This window comes from Stegostoma tigrinum, chromosome 37 (assembly GCF_030684315.1).
Source record: "Stegostoma tigrinum isolate sSteTig4 chromosome 37, sSteTig4.hap1, whole genome shotgun sequence".
NCBI lineage: Eukaryota > Metazoa > Chordata > Chondrichthyes > Orectolobiformes > Stegostomatidae > Stegostoma > Stegostoma tigrinum.
The window spans coordinates 6,615,117-6,632,225 of record NC_081390.1 but is presented as its reverse complement, the minus strand read 5'-3'; the positions used below and the strand labels follow the sequence as shown (position 1 = coordinate 6,632,225).

The window sequence follows — 17,109 nt, the reverse complement described above, 5'->3', positions numbered from 1 at the left end:
GACTGGGGTGGTCAAGGTCAGAAGGCATATGATACCACGTTATAGGTCAATAGATTTATTTGAAATCACAAGCTTTCGGAGCGCAGCTCCTTCATCCGTTCGGTGAAGAAAAGTGCACAGGCACAGAATTTATAGACAGAGAAATCAAAAGATTGTACAAATGGTGTGAGTGAAGTGCTGACAGGCGAAATAACAAGTCTCTGCAGGTGATCAAAAAGTGTCAGATGGTATCAGTTAAAGGGTCACCAGCTGAATAGCAAGTGAAGGGATGACCTATAATCCGATTAATTGAGGCAGAAAGAAAATTTAAAAAAATAAACATAAAATGGTGTTGGAAGCAAACTAAATGGTTAAAATAACATGATAGGTATAAGAGTTGCCTGCCAAAGTCTAACCAAAGTAATAAGTAATCCAGAACTATACAAACGAGTTAAGGTAGAAAAATCATAACTTCTGTTCTGGTCTCCCTGCTATAGAAGGATGTTGTGAAACTTAAAGGGTTCAGAAAAATTTACAAGGATGTGGCCAGGGCTGGAGAGTTTGAGCGAAAGGGAGAGTCTGAGTAGACTGGGGCTACTTTCCCTGGAGGGTCGAAGGCTGAGGGGTGATCTTGTAGAGGTTTAAAAATAAATTAGGAAGGGCATGGATTGGGTAAATGGACAAATCTAGATGGTATCAGGTTTAAAGTGAGGTGGAAACGTTTAAAAGGGCTCTAAGAGGCAAATTTTTCATGCAGACGGTGGTGTATGTATGGAACAAGTTGCCAGAAGTGGAGGAGGCTGGTACAATTACAACATTTAAGAGACTTCTGGATGGGTACAGGAATAGAAAGTGTCTACAGGGAAATGGGCCAAATATTGGCAAATGGGACTAGACTTACTTAGGATGGACCCAAGGGTCTCTTTCCATGCTGTAAATCTCAATGACTCTGAGTTACCAAGGTGACGGTGTCGTGATGGTGTCAAAACAGGACAGTAAGGAAGATTTTACAAAAACAGAGCAGAATAGTAGGGTTACATGTAATGTCATCTTCATGGGTACAGAACTTGACCATCAGTTTCTGCTCAGTGATTCTGCAGCGTTGTGTATCTTGAAGGCTGCCTTGGAGGATGCTTACCCAAGGACCAGAGGCTGTATGTCATGGACCGCTGAAGTGTTCCGCAGCTGGGTGGGTACATTCCTGACTGGCGATTGTTGCGTGGTGTCTATTCATCTATTGTGTAGCGTCAGTATGGTCTTTCCAACATACTATGCCTCAGGACATCCTTGCTTGTAGCATATGAGGTAGGCAACATTGGCAGAGTCACATGAGTCTCTGCCATGTACGTCGTGAGTGGTGCTCCCATGTGTGATGGTACTGTCCATGCAGATAATCTGGCATATCGTGCAGAGATTGCCATGGCAGGGTTACGTCATGTTGTGGTCAATGTTGTCCTGAAGACTGGATAGTTCGCTACGAACAATGGTGTATTTAAGGTTTGGCAATTGCTTGAAGGTAAGAAGTGGGGACGTAGGGATGATCTTGGTGAGATGTTCATCTTCACCAATGACATGTTGAAGGCTACGAAGAACATGGCGCAGTTTCTCTGCTCCAGGGAAGTGCTGGATGACGAAGAATACTCAATTGCTTGGTGTCCTGTGTCTGTGTGCTCAGGAGGTCCTTTGCGGTCTTTCACCGTGGCACGTCAGAACTGGCAATCGATGAGTTGAGCATTGTATCCCGTTCTTATGAGGGCATCTTTCAGCGTCTTTAGGTGCCCGCTGCATTCCTCCTTGTCTGAACAGATCCTGTGTATACTCAGGGCTTGTCCGCAGGGGATGACTTCTTTTACAATGTTTCAATTGGAAGCTAGAAGTTCAGCATTGTCGGGCTATCCGTGGGCTTGTGGGAGAGTGAGGTACTAAGGTGTCCGTCCTTAATTAGTGTGTTCGAGAATGAGACTGATCTTGAACAGTAGTCCATGATAAGTCTGATGCTAGGATGAAACTTTTCGATATCGTTGTGTATTCATTTCAGTGATTCTTTGCCATGAATCCAAAAGGAAGAATTTGTTGTCGATGTATCTGGTATATAGCATTGGCTGGACATTCTGTTCAGCAAAGAAGTCTTGCTCAAACTTGTGCATGAAAACGTTGACGCAGTGGGGTGCAAATGTGGCCTTCATGTTTGGAGGAGGAGCTGGTTCTCTGCCCATGTCAAGGGCATTGTAAAACCCATTGTACAAGGAATGCCAGCTTCTGTGGCGACATTACAGATTTCTTACAGAAACTCAGCACCCACGGACCAGTTGAACCAGGAACATTTCTCGTCACAATAGGCATTTCAGCACTCTACACCAGTATCCACCACGATAAGGGCATTGCTGCAACAGCCTCAGTACTCAACACCAACAACTCAAGGGTTATGGGGAGAAAGCATGAGAATGGGCTTGATGAACTTAACAGCCATGATTTAGTGGCAGAGCAGACTCAATGGGCCAAATGGCCTAACTTCTGCTCCTTTGTCATATGGTCTTAACTGCCAATTTCTAGATCCCATGCTACAATTCATCTGCTTCATCCTTGATCACAATGTTTTCACCTTTGACAAGGGGCTCTTCATCCAGGCACACTCCAATATGCTAAAATTTTCATGCACAAGTTTGAGCAAGACTTCTTTGCTGCACAAGACCTCCAAGCAACACTATACAACAGAGACATTGACAATATTTTCTCCCTTTAGACTCATGGCAAGGAATCATTGAAACATCTACACAATATCAACAAGTTTCATCTCACCAGACTTACCATGGACTACTCTTCAGAATCAATTTCATTTTTAGACACATGCATTTCCATCAAGGACGAACACCTCAGCACTTCCCTCTACTGCAAGCCTGCTGATAACCTCACAATGCTGCACCTCTCTAGCTTCCATCCTAAACACATTAAAGAAACCATTACCTATGGACAAGCTCTGTGTATACACAGGATCTGCTCAGATGAGGAGGAATGTGACGTACACCTACAGATGCTGAAAGTCAGCCTCTTAAGAACAAGGTCTGATGCTTAACTCATTGATTGCCAGTTCCAATGTGCCGCAGCTAAAAATGGCAACAACCTCCCGAGAACACGGACACAGGACATCGACTGATAGAATACCCTTCATCGTCCAGAACTTCCCCGGAGCAGAGAAATTGCGTCATGCTCTTTGTAGCCTTCAACACTGCATTGAAACATTGCATTGATGATGACAAACATCTTGCCAAGATCATCCCTGCGCTTCCACTTCTCACCTTCAAACAACTGCCAAACCTTAAACAGACCATCATTCGTAGCAAACTACCCAGCTTTCAGGACCACATTGACCACAATACCACAGAACCTTGCCATGGAAATCTGCGCAAAATATGTGGGATATCTGTGTGAATGGGAACACCACTCACAACGTACATGGCAGATACTCATGTGACTCGGCCAACGTTGTCTACCTCACATGCCACATGCAGATGCTATGACAACCGATGAATGAACACCGTGCAACAAACAGCATTCGGGGATGTTACCTCCCAGCTAGAGAACACTTCAGCGGTCAAGAACATTCAGCCTTCGGTCTTCCGGTAAGTGTCCTCCAAGGCTGCCTTCGAGATACACAACGATGCAGAATCGCTGAGTAGAAACTGATAGCTAAGTTCTGTGCCCATGAAAACAGCCTCAACCATGATCTTGGGTTCACACTTCATGTCAGTTTTTACGAAGAGTCGTCTAGACTTGAAATGATAGCTTGGTCCCTCTCCATCGATGGTTCCTGACCCGCTTTGATCTCCAACATTTGCTTTCTTCAGTACAGATTCCAGCATCTGCAGTAATTTGCTCCTGCCACATTTCTGTTGTTTTTTTTCTGGCCAATACATATGCCTCTTCCTTGGATCTAACACTATCTGCAATTTTCCTTGTAAGCCATGGTTTGCCCACTAACCTTGGCTTGCTTCTGACAGAATGAACAATTGTTGCAATTCAACCACACCCTGTCTGAACTTCTGCCATTACATTTCCACCATCATCCCTGTAAGTATCATCCCCGATCTTTCATGGCTAATTTATTCCCCACACCGTTGTAATTTCCTCTATTTAGATTCAGGTCCCTGGTCTCAAATTCAACTACATTAGTCTCTATCTTGATGAGGAATTATGCCATATTATGGTTGCTCATCCCGAAGAGGCCTCAACAACTAGATTGCCCATTATTCCTTTATCATCTCGCAATAGCCAGGCTAGGAGTTTCCAGCTGGTTGTTCTTCAATATGTTAGTGTGGAAAACTACCCTGTGTACATTCCAGGAATTCATTCTCTTATGGTATTGCTCCTAATTTGATTAGTTTAATCTATAGGATAACCTTATAGAGGTTTATAAAGTAATGAGGGGGACAGATAAGGTGAACAGCAAAGGTCTTTTTCCTGAGGTGGGGGAGTTCAAAACTAGAGGGCATATTTTTAAGGTGACAGGAGAAAGATTTAAAAATGATACGAAGGGCAACTTTTTGAGTGGGTAGTGTTTGGAATGATCTGCCAGAGGATGTAGGTATAATTACAAGGTTTAAAAGACAGACATTCAGGTTAGCACATCAATAGCAAAGATTAATAGGGATATGGGCTGAATGCAGGCAAGTGGGACTAGTTTAGTTTCGTAACATGGTCAGCAAGGACTTGTTGGATTGGAGGGTCTGTTTACGTGCAGTATAATCTATGATTCTATGTGCAGATTAAAGTCACCCATAATTACAGAAATTCCTTCATTGCATGTGATGAGCAGTCATTGTGACTCTATGTTAAGCGGGGCAATAATGTGGGGAAAAAACACAAACGTGAAATGCAAAAATAGCCTAGTTATATCCATTCCTGCTACTTCCATACACCTCACGCATATTCCCCGGACTACCAGCTCATGTAGTGTTCCATTTGAGATACTACAGCATATAAAGTCAGTTTATCACAACTGGACTAAAACACCAACTGTATGGAAGGCATAACTTACCATTTTCTTTCTTTGCCCTGCTCGTACTGCCGGAGGGTCATTCCATCCATCCTGGAACCCTATTGAAAGTAAATAGCATGATGTTATCCATATGCAAAGAGATCTCGTGCATAATACTGCTGACAAAAATGCTTTTTTTTAAAAAAAAGACTTCCAAGTCTACAATCACTTAACTGCTATTACATCAAGCTCAGTAACATCATTATTGTTTTTTGTGTGATAAAGTTAACACAGCAAAGCTTCAATATTTAAACGCTTTCAGTCACAGACCCTCATTATTAGTACCGGAGAGCACTTTAATATAATCTACCCCCAGGCATCTTGAAAGAATCTTTGAAAAGCATTCGGTCGAGCATAATGATATATTTAAGCTGTCCATTGCTGCCTCTGCACCTTCAATGCATTGTTTGATGTACAGTCACAACCTCAAGATGAATCTCAGCAGGAACAACCTTTCACCACAAAGTCTGTGACCTTACCACAGAGGTCAGTAAAGTCTGCAATGGACCACCCATTAATTACTAAGTTATTAGCCTAAGTCTTCAAGTGCAGTGTTAAGCATTTTCATCATCAATAATCCCATGGGTCAGTTTTCCTTATCAGTTGGGTTCTACATGCTGAAAACGCATGCTATTTCACATGGAACCCGTTGGCAACTTACTGAAACCTCTGAACAAACAAAGCGACAATTCATTTTAGCAGGGATTAACACAGAATAAAGCTCTGGTTTGACCATTCCCATGAAGAGCTCTGCTGTCTGGATTAAGCCACTTATTCACATTTATTAACATGACTGCTCAACGGCATCAGCTGGGAACACCTTGGTGTACTAAAGCCCTGTTTTGTCCAGTGCAGAACAGGAGCTCACACCCATCACACAGAGAAACATGCTGATGGGAGTGAAATAGTTTGCTCCCTGTGGCAAAGGAAAAAGTGGACAGTGTCAGGGAAAAGAGTTATTTTACATATCCTACCATTTAATCAGCGGCAGGATACATTGAACTTGTATGTAGGTCACCTCGCCTAATGTAGAAATGAAGTTACAAACAGTTTATAGAACCTAATGAGGGGGATTTAAAATTTAAAGAAAAATAAACAAAAAAGGAAACAAAGAAACAGCAATATCTTTCAATGAAAGCGTGGCATAAATGAATAGAAAACAAAGTGGATTGGTGCAACCATACTGCGCAAATCCAGCTCCAGTTTTGTTACAAGGGTAACTTTCAAAATGTTTCAAGTAAACATTCTAATCAAGAAACAGAACTTCTTTCTTTTAAATATAACCAAACGAACTGAACAGAGGAACATCAGTGTTCTTCATACTGTTTAACAGATATAATATCAGTTTGTTGTTTATTTTTGAAATATATGGAAGAAACATTTTTGTAAGAATAGTACTGAAACAGATGTGAAAAATCTAAAGATCTCATATGTGAAAGAGGTACAGGCCATGAAGAACACTAGCATTTCAACAGAAAAGCCATCATACAAGGCTAGCTGATCCAGCCAGGACACTTGTTATTATCCTTTCACCTGATGCACAAGAGCGGTTTTGTAGCCATGGAAGGAATCCTGAAAAACCAAAGAATACAGGGAGGTTCTATGGACAATCAAGATAACAGTCAGAATACTACACACAAGCAGATAAATACTAATTCAGCCTATTACACATTACAATAAGGAGATTCAAATGCCTAATCTCCTACCATTTATCACATAGCCAACAAAGCAGAGCACATGGCACTGATTATTAACCCCTGTAGCATGCATCCACATGTTGTTATCCTTTACTATCTTGCACAATAGGGGAGTATTTCTGTCAAGAAGCATGCAGGTTTGCTCTTTGTGTAAAATTAATACTTAAGCCTAACAGCAAAATTAAGCATAGAATGCACATCAATCAAACATGAGCGGATAGCACTAGTCAATGTGGGGTCCAAACTTCAGCACTAAAGGTAAAAGAGACTAGTGTGTGGAAGCTGCTGTGAACTCTGAGAAACTACGGAAAATGATCCGTGGCACTGTTATCAGTTAGCAAAAGCTCCTGAATCTCATCTTTAGACCATCTTTTAGTGCTGATTGTTCAGTTAGTTTCCAGCCTTGTTACCATTGCTCCACTAAACATGATATATTAAATGCTTTTAAAATGATAGAATCCATTGAGCAACTTGCATGATTAACCAGAATGAAGCTTTAGCAGACTCCTCTTTGGATGAGGAGGAACAATAACAGGAAATTATCTATAATCATAGATAAAACACGAATAGCACAAAGTGAATTCCATGTAATTTAGTTACATTTTTGCTAATTTTAAATAATTGCATTATGGTAACGTAAAGCTCTGTTTGATGAAAGGTGCCAAAGTGGTTTCAATAAATTGTTAAAAAGGTTTAAAATTTTCCTTAACTGAGTCACATCATTCAGCTAACTTGGGGGATTTTTCAGGTTTGGAAATTTTAGGCTTCCTGTTGTTTCTGTAGTTGAATTAAACATATGACAAATCTCTGCCAATACTGAAATATTCACATCACTAGCTTTTGCACAATTAAACAAGTATGATGTGGATCAGACTTTTGGATAAGAATAAATGATCTCTATTCTATTTTATGCTAAGGATTGCAGCAGATTCATCCTAATGATATCAGAAACAGGCTGGCTGAATCTCAGAGAAAAAGAGATATCGATGAAAAATTGATTCTGCCCTGTCCACTAGCAATCTGGGATTAGACGAGGATACCAGTGCACAATGAGAGCTAACCAATAGGTTCCTCTAAATATAGACACTAATACGAAATGGTATGACTCTTTCAACTGTTCCAGTTTTTTTTACTGAAGTTCTATTATTGCACTCCCCTTAGTAAAATATTCCCACCAGACTTGCATCATAAAGCACTCGTTTTTAGCATTTCAGGAATGTTCTGAGTCTGTTGTACGAACAAAACTTTCAGATCATACTCAACATGGTTCTGAGCTGAGATCTGAATCAATGAACTAGGGAACATCCATAAGTGAAAGTACCTGATGAACCATTAAGGTTGCACTAAATGACTCTTACCTACCTACCTGTAACTACAGTTCTATTTATAATACTCACCAGAAATCGTTTTAGCCTTTGATACAATCTATCAAATCTTGTGCTCAAATAATCTAGGACCACATCTACAGTAGAATGCAAATGTGGAATTCCCACTGACACACGAAACAATCAATTTGTGGAATATTCGGCGTCTAACTGCATCAAGTTCTACGTTCTCAACAAATGGACATGAACAGAGAATCTAAACTAATAAAATGATCACAGTCGATAATAGGCTAAATAGAATGTGAATAGACGGACGGGTGGTTGTGATAAGCTGTGTTATATAACAGTATGAACAAATAGATAAGGTAGATTAAAAATAATACAGTTGATGCTCCCAGAAATTATCTGAACATTGCACAATTGCATTAGGACTCTTATGATTGTGGTGCAGCATGAAATATTGCCTTGTACTCCACTCAAGGCATTAGAGGGCCGGTTTTTCTGGATTGCCCTATCTGGATAATATACAGAAGAGGAACACTCAGTTGATCCTCTCTCCGTCCACACTGGCAGCATTTTAATAAATGAAAGAAACCCTGGTAATTGACTACCCAACAGCAGGGCTTCATGATTCCAGCATGGTTTAGGAATTCAAATGTGACTGGGAAATTCTGGATGCTAGAGTACACAAGGTTCCGAATGAAATTGCCTCAAGATCATCTGCCCGCACCCCAAAATGGCTAAGCTTAGGGGGATTCATAGGAAGAACACAGGGCTTTTGTGAACAGTCACTAGCATTCCAGAGAAATGGAGGCGAGGCTGGAAACACTGTTCTAAATACTGCGGCCTGGCCTGCATACACCAATTGGAAGTTGGATGGATCAGTAATGTTAAACAGAAAGACAGCCAACAATCTAGGCATCTTCTTCTTTCTCGAACTTCATATCTGCAGAACACCAAATTCCTGAGTACAAGAGCTAGCAAACCCAGCTCTGGCAGACTTGTTCACACAAGACAGGCAAGCATGCCAGCATCAGAAATTTTCACCAAAAATAACCATGAAACTAAAATTTATCAACACACTTTGTTATAGTCAGCCAGTCAACAACTAGTTGCAATTCATTTTACCGATCTGGTATTGCTTTTAGCAATAAACACAATTCTGAGTTTAGCATCAAGTCAGCAGTAATTCAAATAAGATTGATACAAAAAAATTAATTTCAATCATAATTAAAAGTACAGGGACAATAAATTCTTGATGCTAAAGGTTCTTGCATCAACATGCCATAGAGGAGGAGGACATACAATTGCATCTGCGATCCTACAAATGCAAGTTCACAACCTTGTCCAAAATTATCAAAGATCTTTCATAACAATAAGTGAGAAAAAAGCAGACTTATCTCCTGACAGAAGCCCTGCAGCTGGTAAAAAGTATCGCTGACAGGAGCTCAGGATCAGGGTAGCTTCAAATGCTATCAGCTAAGAGAATGGAACCCCAGTAAACTGACAGAATAAGGGATCAAATAATAAAGTTCTTAAAATGAGAAGAAAATAAAAGGCAACTTTTTCACACTCATTATTCTCTCAGTTCTTGGAGTGCACAAGTCAGCATTCAACACTGTTAGTCAGTAAAGTGCTTCTAGTGATGAGCGATTTCATCTTCACTGAAATACTGGGAGGAATGGACAAGAATCTCTCCCTTCGTCCACATAGTGAGATGATGTTCAGCTTCTAATCGGCAATTCTCAACAATGCCAGGCTGAAATCTGAAACTGAAAACCATTTCTGAATAACACAAATAAGTCAAAATGTGTTTTTTCAGTAATCTAATAAACAATACAAGTTTTGATGAAATTATTAATCTAGGGCACTTGTGCTGATTTGTGATGGTTAAGACAGACATCCATCAATTTGTCAAGTTTGCTGATAATAAGGTTTCAGGAAGTCACCCTCAACCCCAGCCAGTTCACAGATGTAGTTTTCAGCAATGGAACTTTTTCCAGCCTCCATAAGAAGTAACAATGCCTATTCCAGTTGTACAACATTTATGAGAAGGAAATAACTTCTCTATTTGTATTTAAATTAAATTTTCATTCAAACTACTGGCAGATAAAGCAAACTGCTGCCTCACAGAAAATGAGCCTTAGCAGTGCTACAGTTCACTGCTGCCAAACTGTTCATGAGTACATCAAGCAATGATAAACTCCATAACATTCTTAGCTGCATTAATTAATGCACTAATCTGGTGATTAATTTGGTGATTCCAAAATAAAACCATTCAGAAAGCTTCTTTCTTGGCTTCATAAGGTAAGCCACGCACAAATAGTTTGAGGAACAATTTCCTATATAGCCAAACAAGTCCACGTAAACCTGTAAAATCAGCAAGGTTTTAAATACAATTCCATCTTCTTGAAAGATTTGGTGCCTTAGGAGCAAATGGAAGAAGCTTTCAGTTGGAACTAGGAATGAGATTTATCTGCTACATTATTTTTGTAGTTTGTTTCAATACTCCAGGCATCATTTTCTCTACAAGTGGACAGACTGGGGCACAAAGCCTCATGTGACGGTCTATTCTGTTGTTCTTCAACCAGACACTTGGGAGTGCTGGAAAAACATAAGTTGATTTATGCTGTAGAAGGAAAATTGGACGTTTGAGGGGCAGGCAGAATGTAATTTTTAGAAACATTAATCTTATAATACATCTATAAGGAATGCATAGTACTTAAGTCATGTCTTCCAATTAGAAAATGTGATGCTACTCACAAAATTAAATATTGTACATATTGTGTACGAAAGCCAAATTGCTATATTATTTGCTGTGCTATTGAACTGGAACATAAACCAAGTCTTTGTTTTTGTCGCATCCAAGAATGGATCAATGATTGCTCTTCAAAAGCAAGCTCAAATTCACGCAGTTTTTTTGTGGCAGAGTCAGCACATTGACAGTTTATTTTCACTTGTTAGTTAAATATACAATCAATCAGTTTAAGTGCAATAACTTGTAATATGTTTGAAACTTCATGCAAAGTGTGGCATACGTCCAATTAATGCATTTATTAATTGAGGAAGTGCATTTGGTAGCAGCTGGAAACAGAGTACCTGTTTGAGGAGGAGGAGGAGGAACTGCCGCAGATGTGAACTGCTTGGAGGACGGAGCTCCAGGAACTCCTGTTCCAGAGGGATGTGGGAAGGTGGAGTGAATGCCTGGTAGAGACGTAGGAGGCTGGGGTTGATACTGGTGAGATGGGTAAGTTGGCAGTGGCCCAGGTTGTGCTGTGTGGCCGGGTGTCAATGTATTAGACGATGGATATGATGGCATGGAGGCAGGGGTCATTAGCGATGGTCCTGGCATGGAGACACCAGGAATTGTCGGGCCACTCAGAGAGGCTGTAGGTAGAGATGGACCAGTCAACCCTGAACCTGGCAAAGGATTCTGAAGAGGATAGGCTGGGAGACCACTTTGAGGAACCTTTGGCTGTCCAAAATTCTGGAACTGTGTAAAGGCTGTAGAGAAAAAGACATTAAAATGAATGCAAGTAATGTCACTAAAGCAATGTTTAATTTGAATTCATCTTTTCCTGTTTTTGATTAGCCATTTCTTGGCAGATACTTTTCATATGAAATCTCACCATGAATGAAGGCTCACAGTTCTTGCATTCAAACCTCTAAAGACAGCAATGCATTTTTCATTCTTATACTCTGTTCCAAAATACTGGAGAATTATAAGGGCCATTCAGAGGCTGTTAGATCAGACATGACAAACAACTTTGAACTTGGGAAAAGATTCTGGCAGCTACAACACCTAAAACCTATACTGCGCTTAAAATTAATAATTTGCATTGACACAGTGCTTTTACCAGTGCTTCAGAGGACAGTTAACAACATTTTCCACTAAGCCACAAAGGACAGGAACTTGGAGAGAATCCAGGTGAGAATCAGATCTAGTATTGGTAGAAAGTAAACTAAGCCAAACTGGAAGGTAGCAGAAACTGGACAGAATCAAATAGGGTCAAAAAACATGTTAAAAAGGTAAAATTAAAAGACATTCTATTTGAACAATACATGCAATACTTGCAACAAGTTAAGTGAATTCACAGCACAAATCAAAGTAAACAGATATGATCTAATTTTCATTATGGAGATGTGGCTAAAGGGGTGACCAAAACAAGGAACTGAATATCAATGATATTCAAAATTGAGGAATGACAGGCAAAAAGGAAAAGAAAGTGTGGTTGTGTTGTTAATAAAGGGTTCGATTAATACATTCGAGACAGATCTTAGATCAGAAGATCAAGATGTAGAATCCATTTTGGCTGAAACTAAGAAACTGCAAGGAACAATAAACATTTGCGGCATTTGTCCATACAGTAGAGATAACGTAGGACCTGGTCATAAATCAGGAAATTAGAGGTGCATGTAAAAAGGTTAATCAAGTATCCATGGAAGGCTTCAATCCAGGTAAACTTAATTAGCACTAATGCTGTGGCAGGGTGAATTCCTGGAACATGTATGGATGCTTTCAGGAACCGAATGTTGAATAATAAGTTAAAAAGCTGGATGTTTTAGATACAATATTGTGCAATGATAACAATTAGTAATTAATAACCTCAGTGTAGAGAAGACTTTAGGAACAGTGACTATAATATGGCAGAATTTTACATTACGATTCTGGTGGACTGGGAAACATCAGAAGTTACGATAGCAGACAGATGATGATCGGTATATATATTTCTCCGAGGCACGAAAACCCAGTGGTTAAAGTGATCAAACTGTGGTTAACAGGAGAAGTTAAGTAAGATATTAGACCTAAGGAGGAGGCTTTTAAGTGGCCAGAAAAGTAGTAAGCCTGAAGAGTGGGAGCAATTTAGAATTTAGCAAAGTTCAAAAAACTTTAAAAGTAAATTTGAGAAAACTGAAATGGACTGGAAAAGGTATACAAAGAAGAAAAAGGTTAGCAAAGACAAACATGGGTTAATTACAGGCAGAAATGAGATAATTTATAATGGGGAATGAGAAAGAGGCAGAGAAACTGACAAATACTGACATGGATAATGGGGGCCAGATATCATATTTTCAAGTTTGCTGGTGACCAAAAAACAAGTAGGAATGTGGGTCGTTGCTGCAACTGTATAGGACTTTAGTCAAACTGCACCTGGAATACTAGACAATATTAAGTGTACCATTGACAGACAAAATAGTGGGTTCTTCAGAAGATTTTTGTTATGAGGAATTGTTTGAGGCAGTGACTTCAGGAAGGCTCAAATATTTTGGGCATGCGATACAAACAGGAGGAAACTATTCAGGAAAAAGAGGTTACTCAAGGCACATTACCTGGAAAGTCATGGACAAGAAAAGACCTAAATGGCATGGATAGACAATATCAAAACATGGACTGGCCTCTCTACAGACTGGCAATGACGGCAGTAAAAAATAGAACTCAGTGGAGAAAGATTGTTCATAGTTTGACCAACCCTTAGAACAAGGATGAATGAAAGACAAGACCCAAGGATAGATATAGTTGCCATACAAGGAGTGCAACGAAAGGTTCACCAGACTGGATCCTGGGATGATGCAATTGTTCTACAGTGAAAGTTTGGGGAGTATGAGCCTGCTTTCTCCAGGGTTTAAATGAATGAGTGTTATTGAACAGTTTCAGCACAGGAGGCAGCTATGTCTCTTATAGATAGTTACCATTCAGCATGTTACTTCCCTACTTTCCCCTGTAAGTCTACAAATTTTCTTTTACAGATAATGATCATATATGTGCATATAAATATTATAAAGTATGTACATAGCATATATATTAAACCATACACATTGAAAACTTTACATGAGTTAATTTATTGAAGTATAAACATACTCTCTGCACTAGCCTAGGTAATGCATGTATTAACATAAACTGTCATTCATTTCAAAAGAAAAACAGATCAACTTTAAGTGCGAGACAGATTACCTGGTGCACCAGCTGTGGTAGGATGCTGTGGGTAGGCAGGGCGCGTGGCTCCTGGTTTAGAGTAGATGTTGGTGGTAGTCCCAGAAATGCCTTGAACAGGGACGGCAGACGGAGGTGCGACTGGGGCAGGCTGGGGAGTGAATACTGTTGGAGCTGATGGACAGATTGGAGCCTGAGGACTGAAGGAGGTCTGAAATGGAGCCTGAAAAGATTTTTTAAAAATGCCGTTGTTATAAGCAGGTAACAATGTTTAGCAGTTAAGTGAAGCAATTTTCATGGACTTTTCAACAATCTAGTTTTAAAACCAAGAGACACTCAGACCAGGGATCCAAGCTGCAAGCTACACAATTACTGAAGAGTATTTCTTAGAAAATTCTAGGCTCCTGGTTGTGACTTTAGCAAAAATTGATGAGCTTAAGAATGAAGTTATACATTGCTCCATTGAACTGAGAGTAATTTGCAGTTGAGATTAATTGCAGACATTTTACCCAGCAGGAACTGGATAGCCACCACCAAGTTACATAGATACTGAAGGACACATAGGTATAAATCAAGCACAGTACAGAGTAACGTGCATATTTAGCAACTAGTTATCCAAAGTATATAACGGTTTTGTCCATGCAGATTTCTCACTTCTCCAGTGATGCAAAGGCAACATGCAGTGATACTGGACATGCAGTGAGATATGCATGCAGCAAAAGCGCACAGCCTAGAAAAGAAAGAAACAAGAAAATATACATTGCATGGAGAAAAACATGCGTGCAGAAACAGAAGAACTTGCAATTATCAAGAAAGCACATGCACATGTGGGCAAAGGCACAGTCACAGGCCAGAATAATAGCAATATGTTTTCAGAATTGAAAAGAAATTAGTAAAGAGATTCAGTCAGGGTGCCTTAGTGTTACGTACCTGCTGGGTGGGTTGCTGTATTGGTCTTTGTGGTGGTATCTGTCGAGCTGGAGTGGGAGCAGGAGGGGAAGTTGGACGGATACCTTTCGTTACAACATGATTAAAGGGAAATATGGGAGGCTGTTGACCCACCAGGGCTTCTCCTTGCGCATGGAATAGTCTGTCACGGAGCTGTAGAACTGTAAACTGAAAGAAAGTGTATTCCCATTACAGTAAACATACTGCAGCCACAAAATACACAAACACAAACGCAGGGGTTGAGAAAGCAAATTTCTCCCAATTTTGTTGAAAATACATAAAATCTTTCCTTGGTGCATTTAAAACAACTGCGTTATTTTGCTATATGTTGTAGTATATCATTCAAATTATGCTTCACTAAGTAACATTCTGCTAACCACTGCTATATCAGAATGCATTTTGCCTAATATTCCCGTGCTTAAAAAAGAGGACGTCTTCCTACTTACTACACAAAGTCACAAGAGAACCTAACATGCAATCACTAAATCTTCAAATGCAATCCGGTACATTTAATGTAATTCAATGCACCACTGACAAATAGTAACATGTTCCAGCCCACTTCTTTAAAGGATGATAGAAGTTAAGTGGAACAGTTTCAGCACACTGCTGTTTCTCAAGTTATTTATCATGTGGAATAAGGAATGTTACAGAGCACAGGAGGTCATTCAGCTAGCTACATCAATGTCAGCTCTCTACAAGTGCAAATCAGCTAGTCTTGAAGTCCCAATATTCCTCTGCCATTTCTCCACAGTCCTGCAAATTCTCTCTGACCTAGTGCTTACTCAATTCCATTTTAAAAGCCACATCTAAATCTGCCTTCATCACACACACATGCAATGCATTCCAGATCCTTACCACCCACTGCATAAAAAATGATTTTCTCTATGCTGCTTCTGGTTTTGTGCTATTCAGCTTGTATCAATGTCCTCCGGTTTTCAACCCTTCTCATGGGAACATGTTCTCACCATCTACTCTATCTAGACTCTTCATGGTTTTGAAAATGTCTATCAAATTTCCTATCAACATTCTCTTCTTGAAGTAACTGAAGTCCCTCATTCTAGAACCATGCACATAAAGTTTCATAATCTTAAGTGGTACCTATAATGTATCACAATATTCCTGTTGAAGCCGAACCTTATTAAAGGTTCAGTATAATTCCTTGCTTTTATAATTTATACCTCTACTCAGAAAATCTGGGATCCAGTGTACTTTTACTCATTCTAAAAACACTGACAAAAGTAGAATGCACTCAATTGCTGTCAGAGTTCACACACTGTACACAGTTAGAAAGGAAAATATGATCTTTTCACCATGTTATTTATGGTTTGCGTTTTGGATCTGATATGAAATTGCTATCATTTACTAAATGTGACAGAACGCTCATCAAAAGCAGTTAAGTTCTGGTTAACCTGGCACTGGAACTAGAAATCAGTTTGTGTCTTTGCAGCCTGCTTGTTCATCATTTGGGTTGGGGTAGAGAAAGGATAATATTCCAGGGACAAATGTATCTTCACGTAGGTGGTTTAAAGCCTGTCTGAAAATACATTCTGCATTTTTAGACAGGATCCTCCGGTATCTGAGAAAGGGAGGACCCCAAAGGATTCAACACCTGTTCGTGACGTGAATATAAGTATGTTTTGGCCAAGTCACATTTTTCTTATAGTTAGCGCCAAAGTTAAACCATATTTATCCATAAGCCTCTTTAAAAATAAGGAAACAAAACATTTTACAAATCAGAAAGGTTTATACTATAATTGAATAGATTTAAGAAACCCGGAGGTTTTTTTTAATATTTTGCTGCAAATTAATAGGCTGACACCACTAAAGAAGGAATAAAATAACTTGAACTAAGAGGCTATTTGCTAAGGCATTAGTTCAACCTCTAACCTGGAACAAAACACACAGGATTACACTGAATGCTGTCACAGACATTGAAAGAAAGTAAAATGTTTACATTGCATCGACTTGAACTGTTTTTCAAAACAATAAAGCAGTCCTTTATGGATTTTGGTCCTTTCAAACCTGGATTGCACTGGGAGTAGCACTTAACAAGTGTGACTTGTATTGCATTGTAAAAACAATTTTTTTGCTCAAATACATTGCTTCCAAAATGTACAGCGATCAATAACTCAAATTTGCCAACCGACAACTGCAATGTATTCTGGTGCAACCAGCATTATCTGAATGGAACTT

General features: G+C 39.6%; 1 protein-coding gene across 1 annotated transcript in view; it reads right to left on the bottom strand.

Annotated features, from left to right (window-relative positions):
• The window catches only part of sec31b (SEC31 homolog B, COPII coat complex component), a 92,077-nt gene that overhangs the window by 23,581 nt on the left and 51,387 nt on the right, over positions 1-17,109 (bottom strand). Inside the window, exons 20-24 of the mRNA XM_048563519.2 lie at positions 14,899-15,084; positions 13,990-14,191; positions 11,136-11,540; positions 6,548-6,586; positions 5,015-5,073 (exon numbers count right to left, since the gene is read on the bottom strand). Of these exons, the coding sequence (XP_048419476.1) occupies positions 5,015-5,073; positions 6,548-6,586; positions 11,136-11,540; positions 13,990-14,191; positions 14,899-15,084 (891 nt within the window). The remainder of the gene's footprint in view (positions 1-5,014; positions 5,074-6,547; positions 6,587-11,135; positions 11,541-13,989; positions 14,192-14,898; positions 15,085-17,109) is intronic.